The following is a 20528-nucleotide window of genomic DNA, read 5'->3' on the forward strand; positions in this document are numbered from 1 at the left end:
GCAAGGCAGAAGGGTATGGTGGAAGGCACATGTCTCATGCAGTGAGGAAGCAGAGAAAGACAAGAAGGGGCTAATGACAGGGAATGCTCTCCCACAAGCATGATGCTGGTGGCCTACTTCCCCCAACCTGGCTCTATCTCTAAAAGTTCCAGGAACTTCCCAAATGTATACAAGGTCTAAAGTCTCTTCTGAGACTCAAGAAAAACTGTTAGCTGTAGGCCACCAGAGGGAAAACGTTATCTGAGACTCAACAAGGACTGTTAATTGAAAGCCATTAAAAACAACAACAGGTTGTCTACTTAAATGTATATATTAGAAAAGAGCAAACATTTTCATTTTTTTTCCTCTTTTAAAATTTTTATTTCATCACTTTATAGTGTGATCTCAGCCCCTCCCCCTTTCCTCCCAGTCCCATCTTCACAACCTTCCTCTCCCCATTAGCCCCATCTCCTTCTTCTCAGAGAAAGGGGACCCTAAGGCTCACCAACCCACCCTTGTACCTCAAGTCACAGCAGGGCTAAGTGTGTCCTCTCTCCTCACTGAGGCAGAATGAGGACACAGAGGACATCGAGATGATGGATGGGACCCCGCAGAGCAAACATTAGTCCTGTAATCCTGTTGCTCCACGTCTGGACATGTGGTCACATGTGGACTGCCAAGGGAGTGAGCAGCCCTGCTCATGTTTTGCTGGCTACAGACCACTCGGTCTCTCTCCTGGGCTCTCTCTGCTCACTGACTGTGGCTTTACTTGGCACGTGTTTCACATTTCTGGCATCTTCAACTTCCTGGATTTGTCATTGCCTCTTTGACTCCATTTTCACAGCTTCTCCTCTTGGGATGGCTTGCAAAGTCCATGACCATGAAACACATTTCCTAGCTTTCCAGGCTCTCCTTTGAAAATCAGACAGAAGCATCTGTGATCCCACAAATCTTGTATTTTGCGTGTCTACATACAAAACAGTCATCGCATGGGTGGTGTTGAGGTCTTCTTCCAGCTCAAAAAGTTGCCAGCCTCCCCAGGACCACAGTTAGAGAAGCCTGTGTACCTGAATGGCTGACTACAGGGAACACTTCTGTATATGTCCCTGAAGTGGTACAAAAAGGGAACTATTCCCATGGTACTCTCTTCTCATGAAAAACATTTTTACACACGTTTATGCCTTGCACCGAGGAGCCCAACAAAGATGACACCTTGCTGATTCCTGAGCTATCCTCAATGCACCTTTTCTGATGTCTTGGTACAAAGTAGTTTTCTTCTTTTCAGTAGTACTATCTCTTTGAAAACCGCATCTTCCTTGATTTTAAATGCTTTTCTTTTCTGGCCCAAAATGCTTGATTTGTCAAACTCTATCCTCTGTTCCTGGTTGTAAATATTCACTATAAACATGTCTAAAAGCAGCTAGCAATAACTATGCCATAGACTGTCTTGGAGTTGCCTCTGCAAGATTAATTTGCCCTCAGCTTTTAAACTCATCTTCTTGAAGTGTCTCATGAGACTCGCAAAATATACAGAAGTTCTTTGTACAAAATAACACATATGGCCCCAGGTCCTATTTTTCCCTGTAGAATCCTAATTACAATCTCAATTGCAGTCTTTTTTTTTTTTTTTTGAATAAGGTCTTATGCAGCACATGTGCTATCATTTATGAAGTACATAAATTCCAGGCAAATTCCATTGTGTCTGGCTGTGAGTACATTCTTTATGTCCATATTCCTACATACGTTCTAGTCTTTTGAACTTCATCCACTAGACTTGACCATGAAGCCATGCACGACTTCTCTACCTTCCTTTTCCAACCTTTTCCCAACTTCCAACATTCAGGACTTCTGAACCACATGCTTATCTAGTCCCATTGAAGGTCCAACTCCTCTGGTCCCAGTTTTCCCTGTTATCTAGGCTTCATACCACTGTGCCAAAATCCCTGACATAAACATCTTCTGGCAAAAAAAAAAAAAAAAAAAAAAAAGGACTTAGGCTCATGACTGTAAATATTTGACACCATGACCAACTGGATACATTGCCTTGGGTCCGAGGTGAAGGTAAACATCAGTCATGATGGTAAAGATGGTGGAGCAGAGCAGATGACCCTGTGGCACACAGAAACAAGTAGGGAGGGGGAAGACGACCAACCAACTACAAGATACTCCTCAAGGACATCCCTCAGGCGATCTACTATGTGTGGCTAGTCCCTACTCCTGAACGTCTCACTACCCACTAGCAGCTGGGACCAAGTGTTAAGCACATACCTCCTTGGGGGCAGAGGACAATGTTTTATATTCAAATCTTAACAAGTTGTAACAGTTGCTGCCAATGAGATGGTAGACAAGAAAGAGAAACCCTGGGTGAGGCTGGCCAGGATTCAGGGGCGTATTTGGTGGGATGTGGAATGGAATGGGATTTTGAAAGATGTCCTGGGTTCGATTAGAATGTCTGACAGCCCCAGGTGGGAAGCCACGATGGGTTGGTGGAGCTACTTATGTTCTAGGGCGTGGAAGCCCTATCAGCTATGAGCTTCAGTGCAACAGTTTCAAGCATGATTCAAGTCCCAAGGAGCTTCTGGGAGATTTTTAAGGGCTGGTGTTGCTCTAGTGTTTACTGAAAAGAAGAGATAACCACTCACCTGGACTTTAAACCTACCCAACATGACGCTTTGCTTCCTTCCCAATGAAAGCAAACCCTCAGGAAGGAAGTTGGCAGCTTTTGTTCTTCGAGAGTTACAAAGTGACTTGGTTAATGGGGACATGTCACACACAAAACGATGTGTTTCAACTTAGTGAATACCAGCCTGACTACAATGCATCAAATACCACTTTAGAGTTTGAAAGCATTTTAAGATGTGCTTATCTGAAAAGGTTGTCCAACTTTTTGATGTGGGCATATGAAATTGCCATCTATAAAGTTCCCACTTGAGAACTATACAATTGTGTTATAAAAATCATAATATGTGTGTCTGTGCATGTCCTAATGTTTTAAGTATGTTTACAATTTTGTGATGTGCTACATTCATAGCTTTACTCTGCTGTTTGTGGCCCACTGGCAATGGTTGGGCATAGGTGTATGTCTAAGGTATTTTAGCTGAGGTTTTATGCCTTGTAATGGCTGTAGCCCCAACTCCGAATGCTGAGGTCATAAACTGGTCTTACACACCATGCTGCATGAGATACTGAGGAGGACATATTGGGGAATTCTTGTAGGGGACCTTGGGCTTGGTCCCCATCCCTGTCTACTTTATCTGGACAAGCTGCTTCAATTAATCTGTTATTTTTTTAATCATTAAATATTTTTTATTTTTACATATACATTTTTATTATTACACATACATACAATAAACTACCTATAGCAAGAACAAGCATGAAACAATCAAGAATTATAAAATGTTATATTCATAGTGTTCTGTATATTTGTATTTGGCAGCCTTAAAGAAAACAGCTTTCAGGCCGGGTGTGGTGGCGCACGCCTTTAATCCCAGCACTCGGGAGGCAGAGGCAGGCGGATCGCTGTGAGTTCGAGGCCAGCATGGTCTACAAAGTGAGTCCAGGCCAGCCAAGGCTACGCAGAGAGACCCTGTCTCGAAAAAAACAAAAACAAAAACAAAAACAAAAACAAACAAAAAAAAAACCAAAAAAAACCCCAAAAAACAAACAAACAAACAAAACAACAACAACAACAAAAAACAGCTTTCCTATCTTGGTCAGTCTAAAATTCTGAATGTAAATCAATATCTATCATATCTCATCATTATTAACTTAAAACATCTGTCTAGACCTAAAAACATCTTAACCCCTAAACAACTCACAAATATGTCTTTCGGATATACTGGGCCAGAAGGCTGAAGATGATGTTCCAACACTGTAGGGAGTTTTGGGTGACTTTTCAGGCAGCAAATTGTCTCTGTTATCTTCTCATTTGGGAAGCTGCTAACCTGCACTCCCTGTGTACTCAGGTAATTAATTTCATTCCTTCTCAAGTCTCTGATGGGGTTGAAGACCAGATAGTTTAGTTTTGCAATTAAGCTTAGTTGTTTGGGGTTTAAGATGTTTTTAATCTGTGTTCTTTTTTCAATAATAAATACAAAGATTCCATGCCAGAGACCCAAGAAAGCTTGGCTGGAGTGTCTCCATAGGGACTACCTGCTTCTGTTGTCTGTTGACAGATAAGGCTGGGTAGCCTGTGCCAAGAAATATGTCAGCCTGTTTGTAGGATACACATAGGTCATACCTTTAGCCAATTGGTCAGATAAATAGAGGTCATGGTCTCTGATCATATCGCCCATTTTCTGGCCATTTGTACATGGATCTAACTTTGCTAACCTCTGCCTTTGGTGGTGAAGTGTGGAATGTATTAGGGCAATGACTTTGACAGCTTTGAGGGCCATTTTCTATAAATTAGTGATGGAAAGAAGAGTTTGTGTCTCAGTAGAAGAGGTCTGCAAAGCTTGTGGCACATTTAATGCATGATAAATATTAGCCCTTATCATTATCATCACATCATTTCAATTGCTATCATTGTAGCGAGATGGAATCATAAGGATCACAAGGAGAGGAAAATGTATATACATTTTTCCATAAGCTAAGGGAGTGTTGTGCAGGATTATCCTCCAAGACAGTCACCAGCTGGAGGAATTCAACTGTACCTACTTGCAAAATGTCATCGAAGCTAGGCTTGTTGACTTTTTACACCCCCTCAAAGGACAAGGAATAGCTGACCACCCCATAATATCTGTTGTATTTAACTCTGCCCTGATTGGTCTCACAGAGTGGCTAGAGGCCAGGGAAGAAAGAGGGCCCACCCATGTGGCTGTGGGAAAGCCATTATCCACGATGAGTAAAGACCTTCTAGTGTGGCCTTTAGAGGGGTAGCATGTACACCCCACAAGTGACCACTTATGCTATTTAGGGAAGCTGAATAAACTCACTGGGTTTCTCAGAAGTTGATGGCTCATGCCTCTGTTTGTCTTTGGAACCTTAGGAAGATGCAATCAATATCTGCCCCAGGGAAGGAGTTTTCGCAACAGGAGAAAGGCATAAGGCGAATCATTGAAATTAAAATACTCGGGGGAATTACCTCCTCCCCCAAACTTTACACACTGAGCCAACAGACAAGAAGAACCTAGAGCATCCTTGGGCATTTGCCAAGCCATTGCTTCCCATCTCAACCCAGAGTGGCTCAGCATAGGACCACAGACCAACCCTTCTTGTCCCTCTGGCCCCAGGACAGCCAGAAACTGACCCCCATCTTTGTGAAAAGCAACCTGCATTTAATATCTAGCTGATCATGAAGTTTAGTGGGAGGGCAAATATTTGGTAAATGGCCCTGCTTTATAATTCAGCCCAAATGCAGCATATGCTCTGGGAGATGGAAGGGATGGGTAGTTAGCATCAGACTCTACTATTTAATCCATGACCTAGTGAGAATGAATGGGGGAGATGCCATTTACTTGCTCAATGAGAGACATGAAATTTTCCATCCATTCTCCTGAAGTTGGTCCAGCACTGTCCCTGGAGAAGAACATCGTGTGCTCAGTCCCCTGGCTCCTCTTTCCAGTGTGGAATTGTATATCTGGGCAGTGCTTGCCTTCAAAGAGTTTTATGCAAGTCCGAAACCCTGTCTATTACAAAGTCTAAGGTAAGATTCATCTTCCCAAAGAACAAGCCTGCATCCAACATGCAGCATCTGCACCCAAACTCTTCCTTTCCAAGAGCGGTTTTGGAGAAGGGCAATTTCTGTGTAATTCTATATCCGTTTGCATTCACTCAGATTCCCTAGGAATGGACCCAGATTTTGTGGTAGGAAATGAAAAATGAAAATAATTCAGGTTCTGTTAAGTCGTCGTAGAACACATGGTATCGTGGAGGAGAAGTGGGAGAGAAAATCAAGTATGTAGCAGACTACTGAGGTCTGGAGGGGAAATCCAAACACTGAGATAGCCCTGAAGATTCTGATTGCTGGTCCTGAGAAGGGAGAAGCATCTATGCATGCTGTAGATTACAAAAGGAAACTTGATTTTGGACCATGAATCCAGGCAGGTGAGTCTTAGCTTGATGGAGGCAGGGCATTATCTGTTAAGACACTGTGTGCTTGGCTGTGTGGGAGTTTGCTAAAATCCTTTTCTGAGCCTACCTGTTCCTCAGCCTCCACTTACACTACCCCACCCTCCTCAGTGACCCCAGCAGGATCCTTTTCCTTGCTATATCTGCTTTCTTTTCAGATCAATGTTTTTAAACTCTGCCCTCCTTCTACTAAGGTCTTGCTAGACTGGTGTTTAAGGGCCCTTTTCAGCATTCAGGTTTCACCCTAGGAGGTCCCACCTCCTTCCTTCCCACCCAAAGTAACTTTCTGACGTATCTTATTCTATTTTCTCTGCCCCTCTTTTTATTTCTATTTGAAGTTCTCATCATTACCCTCTCATGAGATAGAGCTTCCTGGATTGTTGTCACCACTGATGTGATCCCCAACAAAATGTCAAGGGGAGGAAAGTTTGCTTTGGGTCACATCTTAGAGGTCCTAGTCTATGCTTGATGGCTCTCTTGTCTCTGGGCTATGGCAAGGCAGGGCATCATGGTGAGGGAGGCAGAAGGAAGGAAGCTGGCACTTCATAGCAGTCAGGGAGCCAAGCAGGAGTCAAGGAGTCGCCCAGGCAAGACAGGGTCCTCAAGGACAATGCCTCCACTAACCTACTTCCTTCAACTGGGCCCCTGTCTCAAAGTTTTCAAAATGGGCCTTTGGGGGACACTTCATAGCCAAACCATAATAAATCCTAGTATGGCAAATGGCTGGGAAATGTTTGTTATATGAATAAATGAGAATTGTCAGAGGGCCTTGCCTGAGGATTTAAGGAATAGACAGATCCAGACTTACACATAGTCTGTGGACAACTAAAGTGGGTGGGATTGGAGATTCACCATGGATCTGGGATAGAAATACAGCGGAATGATGTATGGCATCCTTTCACTCCTGAGGTAGTCCCCTGCCTTGTCTCAGCAGCACTTCAGGAAGTCCCACTTACATCCCTTGTCCATAAACAAAGGTAGCTGCCACTCAGGGAAGTTGAAGTCATAAGGCCCAGGCTGTTAGCTAACAAGTGCCAAGCAGGAGCTCCATTCTGAGAGTCTACCTCATAGGCTGAGCTCTAGACTGTTGGGCTGCTTAGCAATGGGGTTGCCCAGCAACACAGTTACAGAGAAAAGGATGGATGATGGCTGGGAGCTCTTCCTAGGCTGTGTTTATGCATTTTCTAATGGACAGGATAGGGATCAGCCTTTATTTATGATGTGCTGTTCATGGGCCATTTGCTGTACTAAGCACTTGATAGGCTTAGGCCTGAAAGGCTGTCTGTTGTTGGGACCAGGATGTCTGATGCTTTTCAAAAACAAGTTAAGGATGTGGAAGATGCTCTTTAGATACAAAGTGTAGATGTACCACAAAGGGGGCAGTGCTCTCTCGAGGCATCCAGGCATCCAGGCATTTAGGCATCTGCTAGTGTCTGTTCTAGTAAAAAGCTGAACATTATTGACATGTTGAAGGTGATTCTTTCTCATCAGGGAAGACACAGGACTTTGTATTTCTGGACTTTGTATAGAGAAACATGCACAATAAGGTGATGGGTGGCAGACAGGAATAATGGGGAAAACAACCTTGTTGCCTGGAAGCATCTTATTGCCCAGATAATCTTGGTTTTTGGACTGTATACTTGACATTTAGGAAAATGACATTGGGGCTAAGGAGATGGCTAGGCTGGTAAAGCACTCTCTGTGCATGGGTGAGGGCTAGAGTTCATACTCCCAGCATCCCAGTGAATGTAGAGTCGGCATGTTGGCCTGCCTATAATTCTAGCACTGAGACTAGATTCTCAGAACAAGCTGATCAGTAGAACTAGTCAAGTCAGAGAGCTCTGGGTCCAACTGAAATATGCTACCTCTGTGAATAAGGTAGTGATCAAGAGAAACTCCCAACTTCAGCCTCTTGTTCACACATGCATGTGTACACATGTGTACACCAATGCATAAATGTGCACCCACAGACATGCACACCATACTAATACTATGGATAATAATTCAGAATATGTATACTATGTGGAATAGTGGCTTCCAAACCTTCTGAGCCCTAACCTCCCATACCTGCAGATGGGACCTTATTAAGACACAAGGTCTGGATTGGATTCATGAAGAAAAAAAATGGGGGTGGGGGGATCTGATTCAGAGACTCAGAAATCTGGTCCATGTAAATATGGAGACCCCATTTGTCATGCTGAGTCTACAAGCCAAGCAATGCAGAATTATTGCAGAGTACAAGGAGGTTAAGAGAGTGGCGTGGCACAGGACAGATTCTACCCTCACAGGCTTCTGAAGAAATCAGCCCAGTCACACCTTGGACTCCAGGCTTTCAGAATCATAGAAGAATGTATTTCTGTTATTGGGGCCACAAAAGAGTCACTCATTAGTGTGTGAGGTGAATATGGTGAGTAAGCTTCTTATGAAGATTAGAGGAAAAAGTGTAAGATATCCTAAATGAGGCAAAGGGGACCATAGCCACAATTCTGAAATGGTACACAAACAAGGAAAAGCTTGGCTTGTTCCATGGGAGGATGCTGAGAATTTTAGAAATGACCACAAGACTGTCCTTCTCCTCAGCTCTCACAGAAGGACCATGAGGTTAGAATACTGGTCCAACCCCAGAGTGATACCTACCTCTTCCTCATTGGCTGGTGGAAGGGGCTGGGGTCCTGAGGAAGGGTAGATGAATGGCCGTGATGTTCTCTTGAGTTCCTTCACTTCTGCTGTAGGTCACTGATGTTAGGAAAGCATCTTTAACCATGTGTGTGCGCGTGCATGTGTGGATGTGAGTGTCTGCATCCACGTCTCTTTACTGACTGTAATGATGGGCAGATCTTCCAGGCTTTCTCATCTCCCAAAATTGCTTGCTTAAGAAGCCTCTGAAGTCAACACACTCACGGTACTGACTTTATATGCTAAGGGAAGTGTTATCTCCAACACTGGATCGCATGAATGTGTGAATCCAGCCCTGTTTCCAGCAGGTCACATTTCCTACTTCCCTTTTACTGTGCCTTTGGAAAGCTGAAACTTCTTTTTCTTAAAGAATCATGACTTCAGAGGAAGATTTAATGTCCAAAATAAATTAGATGGAGTGGCCTTCAGACCAGCAGGTGTCTTTTGTATCTCTGGCAGTGCCCACCTTCCCATGGGCGGAAATCCTGGAATTCTAGGGCCACCTGGAAGGATGAGCCTCTCTCTTCTGTCCACAGAGGAGTCGTAATTATACAACTGAACCAGTCCCAAAGCAAACATGGCCCAGCTGAAAACCACTGGGGTCTGCAGCATGTCGAGACAATGAGCTAGTGAAATAGAACCTTTGCTTGTGACTGTGGTAAGATTTTATATGATTCTGATATAATTAAGTCCATCGATGGAGGTGAAAGCCGTGGGGTCTTCGGAGTCATTATTGTATTTGCATGTTTGTGGGCTCGTGTAAGTCGCTTTTGCAGCCAGGAATGAGTCACGGTAATTACCGTCAAGCTTGAGCAGGGATAATAAATGGCTCTGTTCCCTCTCCAGGATTACCAGGATAAAGCCTTTCCCAGAAGTCTTCTGTGCCATGAGATTGAATCGGTCATGTTCACACCCCCAGGTTGTGATGTGGTTGGTTATAGTTGCAGCATGTACTTTTGAGATGAAAGTCCGAGTCCCAGTGGCCTATGTGATCTGAAAGAGTATGTCAAGGTGGATCAGAGACAGTCAGGCAAGACCCAGGCTTATCAGCTTGTCAGTTGCCTATTGTAGACTCTGTCTAGAAAACATATTAAGGGTAGCCAGCTGACGAAGGATAGGTAGCTGGCAGTGAAGAAATGAATTCATGCAAGACTTCTATTTGGCTCACTTTCTCTCAGTGGCATAGGACCCAAACCCCAGGGATGGCTCCACCCACCATGGGCTGGGTCTTCCCATGTCAATGCATTTAATCAAGGCAGTCCCCCACAGACATAGCCACAGGCCAATCTGAACTAGACAGTACCTCACTGAGACTCTTTCCAGGATATTCTAGTCTGCCAACTTGGCAATTAAAAGAAAAAACATCACATGTTCCATGGACCAATAATGAGTTTCCTTGTCAATGTAGTTCATTGTTAGTATTTTGATGATTTTTTCCCCATTGGTATACTAAGCAACTTGAGGTCAGGATGACCAAATCTGCCCTCGTCCCTCCCACCTGTGAAGAACCAGGAATCCTGGAGATGAGTATGTCACTGTGGGATTGCTAATGACTCAAAATTCCACAGGAGACTCTGGAGAGGGACTAAGGTTTGGGTCAGTGCGACAGCTCTGTGGGAGCTTTCTGACACTAGCTGGATGCATTAGATTTTTCTTTTTAACATTTATTGCTGTATATTTCATTAACATTTTTATTTTTTACATATACATCTATACTATTACACATATATACAACAAGCTATCTATAGCAAGAAGAACCATGAAACAATCAGGAATTATATAAATGTTACATTCTTAGTGTTTTGGCTATTTGTATTTGGCAGCCTTGAAGAAAACATCTTTCCTATTTTGGTGCATCTAAACTTCTGAATGCAAATCAATATCTATCATATCTCATCATTATCAAGTTAAAACATCTATCTAGACCAAGAAACATCCCAACCCCTAAACAACCGAGCTTCATTGTAAAACTAAACTATCTTGTCTTCAACCCCATCAGAGACCTGAGAAGGAACAAAATCAATCACCTGAGTATACAGGGAGTGGAGGTTAGTAGCTTCCCAAATGAGAAGATGACGGGGACAGTTTGCTACCTGAACAGTCACCCAAAACTCTCTATAACATTGGAACATCATCTTCAGCCTTCTGTCCCAATATATCTGCCAGACATATTTGTGAGGCAGGAACTATTGAGGACTTGCTTACTCTGTCTTGGCAGAGTTTGGCTATTAACTCTGCCTGCATCCAAGGTTGCCTTCCAGAATTCTGTCTGTGGTAGAAATGAGGACATTTTTCCCAGTGGCTTGTTTGCCACATTTGAGGCCTTCTCCATAAGGAGGTTCTTTGATGCTCATCATCCTCTTTGAGGTAGTCTGGGTGTTGCCAGGAGTTAACCTGTCTCATTGTCAATGAATCTTCAAAATAATAAAAACACTTCCAAATGTCACATTATATATGTCTCTGAGGTTTTTGAAGACCTTTATTTTATCTTATCTTTCTATAGAATCATATCTATCTGCTGCTCCTAAGATGTATATTCTTGTGATAAAAATAAACTAGTAATTGCTATGACCATGATTTGATCAACTAACAATTAACTTGTATAACTTATTTAGCCTAAACAGCCTGAAATAGCACTTTCAAAGTATTTGGGAGTAAACCTTGTATTACAATTGAGTTATATGGGTACAATACCACGTATTACAGTATATATATATACTATATATATTATAAAATATGTGTGAAGAATGGACCTTTAGTGTGGGCATTCTCATCACTATTTTTTAATATAATTTAATTTTTAATTTAAAAAATTTTTTTATTAATTTATTCTTGTTACACCTCAATGGTTTCCCATCCCTTGTATCCTCCCATTCTTCCCTCTCTCCCATTTTCCCCTTATTCTTCTCCCCTATTTTAAAGCTGTCACCTTTTAAATATGTGAAGAAGACACAAAGAACTATCTTTGGACTTTTTTTTTTTGTAAGTATTTGGCCTTTCAGATCTTTTTTTTTTTTTGCTCTTTTTTTTCTCCTTTATTAATTTATTCTTGTTACATCTCAATGGTTATCCCATCCCTTGTATCCTCCCATTCTTCCCTCCCTCCCATTTTCCCCTTATTCCCCTCCCCTATGACTGTTCCTGAGGGGGATTTCCTCCCCCTGTATATGTTCATAGGGTATCAAGTCTCTTCTTGGTAACCTACTGTCCTTCCTCTGAGGGCCACCAGGTCTCCCCCTCCAGGGGACATGGTCAAAGGGGTGGACTTTCAAGGGAGAGGAAAAGAGATTTGTTAGTAGAACTATAAGACAGACAAGCAATTAATTATTAATTAATTATTAGAAAAAGTCTCACTATGGAGCTCGTACTGGCTGCGTAACCCAGGCTGGCCTGGAACCTATGACCTTCTTGCTTCTATCTCTTAAGTTTTGGGGGCACCCCAGTGCCCAGATCATGTGACTTGTGAAGAACATCCTTTGTTTACTCCATCATGTGTCTACCCATCTACCTATCAACCCGTGCACCCACCCATTTGTCATCTCATCTTTTCTTCCAGCCATGTGAGCATCCATAGGTCAGAGGATGGATGGCAAGTGGCCACTTTTTACCTTACTGGCCTCACACTCCACTTAGCAGAAGGGGGAGGGTCTGTGATGTAATCCCGATTGGTCAAGGTGCTACAGTGAGAGAAAACACATTCTTCCTTTTGAACACTGAGTTCTAGAGATCAGGAAATGATGCTAAAATCACGTCTCTGCTCCTTCAAGAGCTACATTCTCTTGTCAATTAAAAATGACTAACACAAGGATATGCGTTTTGGTAAGGTACCATAGTGGCGGCTCCTGCGTGGCTCATAGAGACAAACAGCAGCAGCATCCCAAGTGTTTGGGATCTCTAGGTCTCAGTATCTCAGGACCTGAAGTGATGGCCAGCTGGGTGAGTGAGCCCTGGGGTGTGGTACCTGTGATCTGACCCCTTCTGCTTCTTAATGATGCTCTGTTCTTTTTATTTCCAGATCCTGCAATTGTCAATGGAGTGTATTGGTCTGAATCCCTAAACAAAGTCTTTGTAGATAATTTCGACCGGGACCCATCTCTCATATGGCAGTACTTTGGAAGTGCAAAGGGCTTTTTCAGGCAATATCCAGGTGAGTGTTCCTAAGCTGACAACCCTGGCTTCCATGAATGACATTGTGTTTCCCTTCGGATCCCTGATTAAGTAGTTTTCTTCTTTCCTTTAGAAAAAAAAATGAAAGATTGGCTCTGTACAAAATAGGAGCAAAAAGGAGATGACTGTGTGTGTGTGTGCATACACACACACATACATATACACAGACACACAGACACACACACACACACACCACAAACTATATTGATAACAGAAACTGTGGCTTCAGCATCTTTCTCAGTAAGTTAGTTCATAGAACAAGTGATCAAAGCAAAGCACTGGACTGCGGGGTGTACCACACTTAGTCTTCTCAGACCAAGAGTTTGGTTTTCTTATTATTATTCCCACTGTTGTTGCTATTATGGTCATTGTTGTCAGGATTAATAGATCAAGTCATATGGGGGAAAATTGAATTCTGACTAGAAGGTGTAAGTAATATAGAATGTGAGCAGGGGTTCCCTGACTCTAGAGGTGGCTGACCTTGAAGGCAGAGGTTGAAACAGCTAAAGCATAGCAGATGGTAGCCCCCACCTCTAGAGAGGTCCCCAACAACTTCCCCAGGTCACTGTGTTCCCAGCATTTGCCCATCATGCTCATGGAACAGGTGTTCCTTCTGGGGACTTCCTGGGCCTGTACTTTGCAGTAGGGTTTTAATTCTGGCTCGGCTTAAATTTTAATTAAAAAGGGAAGTTTTAATTTTGCTTACAAGTTGTGAAAACAGGACTTGAGGCTGCAATTGTTCCTGCATCACAGCTGTGGGAATTAACAAGCTCAACCTAAAAGAATGGGGAAGGAACACTGTACAATCTTGGAGCAATTAAACGGAGGCTTTTATGTTTTCATTAAGTAAGACTAGGCACCTGATGTCTTTGGATGTTGCTGCACAGACACCATCATCCTTGCCTAGAGGATCTGCTTGCCCTGCGCACAGCATCTGTGGCCTGAGACTTGTCTGCCGGGGCATCTGCCTCCCAAGATTATTCAACAGTTCCCAAGGGCCCTGTTCAGCAGGGTGCACACGCTTCCTCATGGAGCTCACAGCCATTTAAGCAATAAGCATCCTATTATAGACAATGTTATAATAAACAATGGACCATTAAAGTTTCCATGTCATCAAATTGCAGTCTGCCTTGATGTGCCCAACAGAGCAACTTTGATGCACATTGTTAAGGCTGGAGCATGTGGGGCAAGCAAGCCTACCTAGCAGCCATCTGAATACCTGGCTGTTTGACCAAGGAGGGTTTGGAATGAGGGTGGAAAAGATAAGTAGAAGCCACAAATCATCAGTTGTCTCCACCAGCCAGAAGTCCTTAAAATATAGCTGCAAGGACATTGGAAAACAAAGGGAGTCACCGTAAAGGGCTTATGTAATTGGGAGGTTTATTTATAGATGAGGCTTTTGTTAGTCAGATCAGTTCAGTCAGAATGCTTGTAGTTATTTTATGATATTCTCAGCAGGATTTTGAGTCCATAGGATGTCTGCCTCTTCTGTATCAATAAGCACATGGGTACAGTCTTCTGAAGATGTTGAGTTGCTCTGAATGATGTCATGTGTCCACTTGACCCCGGAAATGGTTTGTGAAGGGCAGGTAGCATGGTGTAGGTATTTTCACTGGGATGCTTTTCCTGCTAGGATGCTTCTGTCCATTTTCACAGTATGGTAAAAGCACGAATTGGTACAAATGTACCTGACCTTAGGCAGGATGAGCTTCCTTGCTTATCACAAGTGCATCTGGAGTCCTAGATTTATCGGAAGCCTTGAGTGAGCACTTGTGGATCAGAGGGCAAATTAGGTAACAGAGGTCAAGTTCCCCAGTCTGCCCTTGTGAAGCTTCCTCTGTGGAAAACACCTTTATCAGAAATCTGGGTTGCGAGTGACAGAGAACGAGTGATTCCAAGCTCTAGCAAGAAACTCATGCATAAGCTCAGTGAAATTTGAAGTTGAGTGCGCTGTTTTGGAGAAGTGGTCCCAGCACTTGGCAGTATCTTAATTTTTCTGGCAAGCAAAGGGTATTGGCTTCCACATTGCAGGATGTTCCAGTGAGGATCCCAGGGGTGCAGAGAGCATTGCTCCAGCAGTTGGGATAAAAGCTGCTAGAACTGAACATGACTGCTAAGCCACCTCTCAGGTAGTACAGGAGCCCTGGCAAAATAATGCCTCATCACCTCATGCTTGGTGCATCTTTCACCTCCTCTGACTCCCAGACACCTGCTTGCCCTGGCATTGTGGCCACTTGTGGTTTCTTTTTGAGTGTCTGTGTGCAGTCCCTCCATTAAGACTCCTTCTTGGGTGATTCCCCAAGTTTGTGTCAAGTTGACCGGCACAGAGTCATCCTCTTCATGTCTACTTCTGTGCTGCTATTGTATTCCTCACTAGTTTCCCCACAGACCAATCTGATAGGGACGTTTAGAAAGGCACTAATGTCAGCAGTGCCTGTGGAGATGCGGACAGTCACAAGCCCATATGCAGCAACGCAGTGTTCTCATTTATTTACGCTCCACCTCTAAGCCCTTCTTAGAAGTTTTGGAAGTGCACACAGCAGTACAGATGTTGTGGGAAGAAGACTGAGAGAGCAAGAGAGTGATGGCAGATGACACACAGTGTCTGTAGATATGCACAGGCCCTAACAGTGCAATTGTATGTTCTCATGTTCTCTCTCTCTCTATCTCTCTCTCTCTCTCTCTCTCTCTCTCTCTCTCTCTCTCTCTCTCTCTCTCTCTAACACACACACACACACACACACACACACACACACACACACACACACATGATGAATATAAGAAGCATGCCCAAAGCCCCTTGAGTAAATCAGAAAATTTATTTAAAAAAAAAAAAAAAGATCTGTGCCATCCTGACTATGCTTGACTTTCCACAAAACACTGTGTCAGATACGTTTGGAATAATCACATTATGGCCTCTTACTGTGCACTGTCATGTCAGTTATATTTTATCTTTATACTTAATGACTTTTACTTGACCCTTTCTTTACCTTTCTGCTTTCCAGTCTCTGGAGGGGAGACCTTTCAAGCAGGCCCCAGTGCAGATGGAAGCATGGGAACAAGGAGGGCAGAACACAGTGTCACTGTGGGGTACACAGTACCGTCTCCTGGCTATTTGTCTAGTAGTTTGGGGTGTTCTCTTGGCCCAGCCTGCTATTACCATTGCATGGTCAAGAATGCTGGGCATTGTGAATGAAAAGGAAGCAGTCAGTATTGCATCTAAAATTAAGAATTTCACCCATGAAAATAACCTTTCTTTCCCCCTATTCAAAATCTGTTGGAAGTCCCCTAGCCATGAGCATCACTGCTAGCCAATGATAATGTCCTAACTTGTTTTAAAGAAGTAATTACTTTTATTTATAAATGAATAAAAATTAATACATTTACTTATTTAATAAATGTGTATGTATCTGAGTGTATGTATGTATGACCACATGTAGGCACATGTTACAGTGTGTGTGTATGTATGTAGGTCAGAGGGCAGCTTGGAGGAGGTGGTTATTTCCTGTTAACATATGGGTTTTGGGGAGTAAACTTACATCATCAAGCTTTGCAGTAAATACTTTTACCTGCTGAGCCATCTTGTTGGCCCTGAAATGAAATATTATTAAAATAACATTTACATAGAGAATTCCACCCTTGTATCATTGCTGGTTTTCAAACCATGAGACTAGTGCCACTTGATCAGATTTGTATATGGGAAAAAACCCTTTGGCTTCAAGGGCTGGATTCAAGAGGCCTGGGTTTATTTTGCCGAATAATTAGAGCTATTTCATTTCAGCATGGAAATGCAGGCCAAATTTCTGAGCTTTCAAACAGGAGCAGAGAGGAAACAACTCCGAGTCGGGACCACCAGGTCACATGGTTTCTCCCCAGCCCATGCTGTAGACATGACTTCACCAGGGTCTGGGGATGGGACCAGTGCTGCCCAGGGACCTTGGAAGGATGCCCCGCAGCTCAGCACCTTGCTCTGCTATGAGAGATGATCTTGGCTGTCTTTATAGATAGATGTGAAATGGGCTGGCATCACATCCTTTCATCACAGACAGCATCTTGCTGAGGCTGTCTCTACCTCACCACAACTTTCTGAAGAAGGCTATGGCCCTGTTTGCTACAGGGCTACCAGGTGAGGGCGCTTCCTAGAGATGGATGAACAGCCAGTGAGGGGCTCCTGGGTTGTGATTTTTTTCACCCCATCTATTTGGTCAGCAAAACAAAGCAGTCTTGAAGTACTACAAATAACCATTTGAAGTCTCAAGGCTTCTCATGAGCCCATTTTTTTTCTTCTAGGGATTAAATGGGAACCAGATGAGAATGGAGTCATCGCGTTTGACTGCAGGAACAGAAAATGGTAGGCAGTGCTTAAAGCTCTTAGTCAATTTTGGGAGAAGGTTTGATGAGAGGCCACATTCATGTTTCCTTAATGCCCCTCCATGCAGGTACATCCAAGCAGCGACTTCTCCAAAGGATGTCGTCATCTTAGTGGATGTCAGTGGCAGCATGAAAGGACTGCGCCTGACCATCGCTAAGCAAACAGTCTCCTCAATTCTTGACACGCTGGGTGATGATGACTTCTTCAACATTATCACAGTGAGTGCACCCGTGCTGTGCTTTCTTTATACTTTGGGTCATTTGCATTGTCGCTGTTGGATGTACAGGGTCTAGGGACCAGAGGATGAAGGTTGGTTAAGCCCATCTATTATTCACTGACTCAGGAACAGTTGGGGGTGGGGGTCTTCCAGGGCCTAAGAATGTTGTGGAATGCATTGCTTCTTTGAGGTCAGCAAACAGCCTCTTCAGCCTTTTGGGGGATTCTGAGGAATAAACTTGCAAAGATGTCCCATGAGCTGCTAGAATTTATCACATGATAATGACCTTTAAGCCAGGTCAATCCCATGTTCCATGACAGTAACAGAAGAAAGATTAAAGAACGGAAAGATGGGGAGCAGCGTGCCTTTTTAAATTGCAGCTCCCTCGCAATAGCAACTCCAGGAGGTGCGGCCTGGCTTGAGCAGAGGACACTCAGATAGTGTCGGTAGAATGTCCAGGGTCCCAAGACTGGCAGATAGAGATCCAGATAGAGTGCCAGTGCTGGGTAGTGACAGAGGTACATCAGAGGGATGTATTCCATTTCCAGTTTACAATTCTTCTACTCTCTGCAGCTCTTCCTGTTATTATCATTGTGTCCCTTGAGCCCCTCCCCTTTCAAAGGCTTCCCTCTCTTTTCAAACACTGCCATCACAAGGAACTTTCCCCCCTGTGGTGCTCAGATGCACAGGTGGATATTGTGGGCAGGTGTGCTTTGCCGTATTTATGTTTGGGTCATGCACTAGCAGCAGGTGACAATGGAGGCAGTGTGGCAAGGAACACAAAGCTTGGGCTTTGGAGTTTGGGCAGTGCTCTGGTGATGCAGCTCTGCCATGTGCAGTTTCCCATACCTTTGGACAGAGTGTGTGGTCATCGTGTCCTACGTTAGAGCATCCTTCTGCAGAGACAGAACACCAGCCTGTGGTCTCTAGTTAAGATGCCGGTGTTTGCATGGTGAGGGCATTGCTTGGGTTCTCTTCCCACATGTTTCTGATGAGACCTCCAGACCGAAAGGCATAACCACAAAGCAAAGGAACCAATAGCTGCAGGGTTTTAAAAGCCAGCAAGATGTGCCAGTGAGTAAAGATGCCTGCTACCAAACCTGACAACACTAGTCAATCCCCGCGGACCCATACACTAATAATACTTTTCCTTTGCCACGACACATGTGCATATATGCACACTCATGCAAATGCATGTGCACACACACACACTCAGGCACACACATGTGCACACAGATGTGCCTCTGCCAAATAAATGAGTCTAATAAGATTTTCAAAGCTCTGAGGGGTCATTGGAAAAGAAGGAGACCATTGTCTTCCTAGAATGCAAAGGTTGTTTTAGATATGTGCCCAGTCCCTAGGACAATGCATGACAAATGTAGAAGTTTAAATATTGGTGGAATGAATAATAGTAGCTACTGTCTATGAATTACTCACTATGTGCAGCCCACAGCCACAGGTCCTCAGTAGCTCCCTGTTTGACCTTTCACCTCAGCCCTGTGCACACGGTATGAAGGCAGAGGCATGGGGCCGCATAAATCACCGCCCTGAAAGTGCATTGAGGAGAAGGTGCGCAGTGAAGCCTCAGGCCTGCCTTTGCCATTCTTCTGGCTCTCTGGTGCAGAAGTGGAGCAGATGCAGCTAGGCCCCTCGACCATCTTGCCATGAAGACATTGAGCTCAAGGCCTAGCCCTTTGCAATGAGGCTTTCAGATCAAGACTCCATTGGCTTTCTAATCAGAGTCTCCCCTAGTTGCCAGCCTCCGTGTGACGAGGGAAATATGGTTGGAGCCTCACATATCCTGGAGCCTTTACAGATAAGAAGCAGCAAATTCGAGACTATCTTTCTTATTAATCTTTAATTATGTTTCACAGAAGTATCAGAAATTTACAGAAGAAGGGGAGCCAACTAATTACACCCTACATCCTTTATCTGTCAGAATTTATTGTTCAGTTAACAAGACCAATCAGTTGAAATAATCTATGTAAGTCCATTAAGATATACAGTGTCAATGCAATAATGAGGGAAGGCTGATTAAGATAATTAAACAGAGACAGCCAGCGATTATAGAGTAGTTGGGAAAAATATTTTTCTTTACCCTTAGCTGTCCCCTTACAGAATAAGGGGGACATTAACCACCACCTTGCATCTGTTCATTAGTTTTCAACATGAATTAAGACGATCTGCAGAGTTATTGTGATCACTGGGAACTCTGAATAGTTTTGCCTGAACCCTTTATGATAGACGCACGATCTCCATTCCACTCATGTGTAAGTGAACAGATCAGATATAGTAGCAAACTCACATTGGAAGACAAAGAATTAACACCAACTCTTTATGATGGTTGCTTTTGAATGAATAACACTTATAAATCTTTTGGACAATTTATATTTTTTTATTCTTCTTCAATTTGGTATAATTATTTCATATTTTCTCTATATACGCATCCACAGATGTAGAAACATTACACTACATTTTACTATGTGTTACCTTTGATGTCAGAGGCCGACCTTTAGGACTACTTTCTCTTCTTCTACCCTGCGGGTCCTGGATATTGAACTTAGTCTTTAGGTTTGACAGCAAGTGCCTTTACCCACTGAGACATCCTTCTGACTTAAGCCCATATATTTTCCATAAATAAGATCATATTTCAGAGAATACCTAGTAATTTGTCTCTATTATCTTATTTAAAATAAACATATATATATATCAACTACATATTGTAACACATATGTTGTATATTACATATACAACTATATATAATAACATATAGTTGATATATATCAAGTTGATATATGTTTATCACACAAATGTATATACATATACCCCAATGTTGTCACAGACCTCTTTGTTTGCTATATATTTATGCTATTGTTGTGCTGTGAGGCTCTCACCTCTGTTTGAGAGTGCTTCGGTGGATAGGCTTGCCATGGCCTGGAGCACACTGAAGATAATGTGTGTATGTTTATGAGATTGGGTGTATGTTTGATTGATAATATCTGCACAGAAATGGTTGCGGCAGTCCTATCACAGCATCCACCGTGT

At 43.2% G+C, this 20528-nt stretch overlaps 1 protein-coding gene across 1 annotated transcript in view; it reads left to right on the forward strand.

Moving 5' to 3' along the window:
- CACNA2D3 (calcium voltage-gated channel auxiliary subunit alpha2delta 3) overlaps nt 1-20528 on the forward strand; it is a 798196-nt gene that overhangs the window by 354790 nt on the left and 422878 nt on the right. Inside the window, exons 6-8 of the mRNA XM_084794478.1 lie at nt 12743-12874; nt 17185-17245; nt 17334-17484. Of these exons, the coding sequence (XP_084650604.1) occupies nt 12743-12874; nt 17185-17245; nt 17334-17484 (344 nt within the window). The remainder of the gene's footprint in view (nt 1-12742; nt 12875-17184; nt 17246-17333; nt 17485-20528) is intronic.

This window comes from Acomys minous, assembly GCF_964271855.1.
Source record: "Acomys minous genome assembly, chromosome: 9".
NCBI classification, from domain to species: domain Eukaryota; kingdom Metazoa; phylum Chordata; class Mammalia; order Rodentia; family Muridae; genus Acomys; species Acomys minous.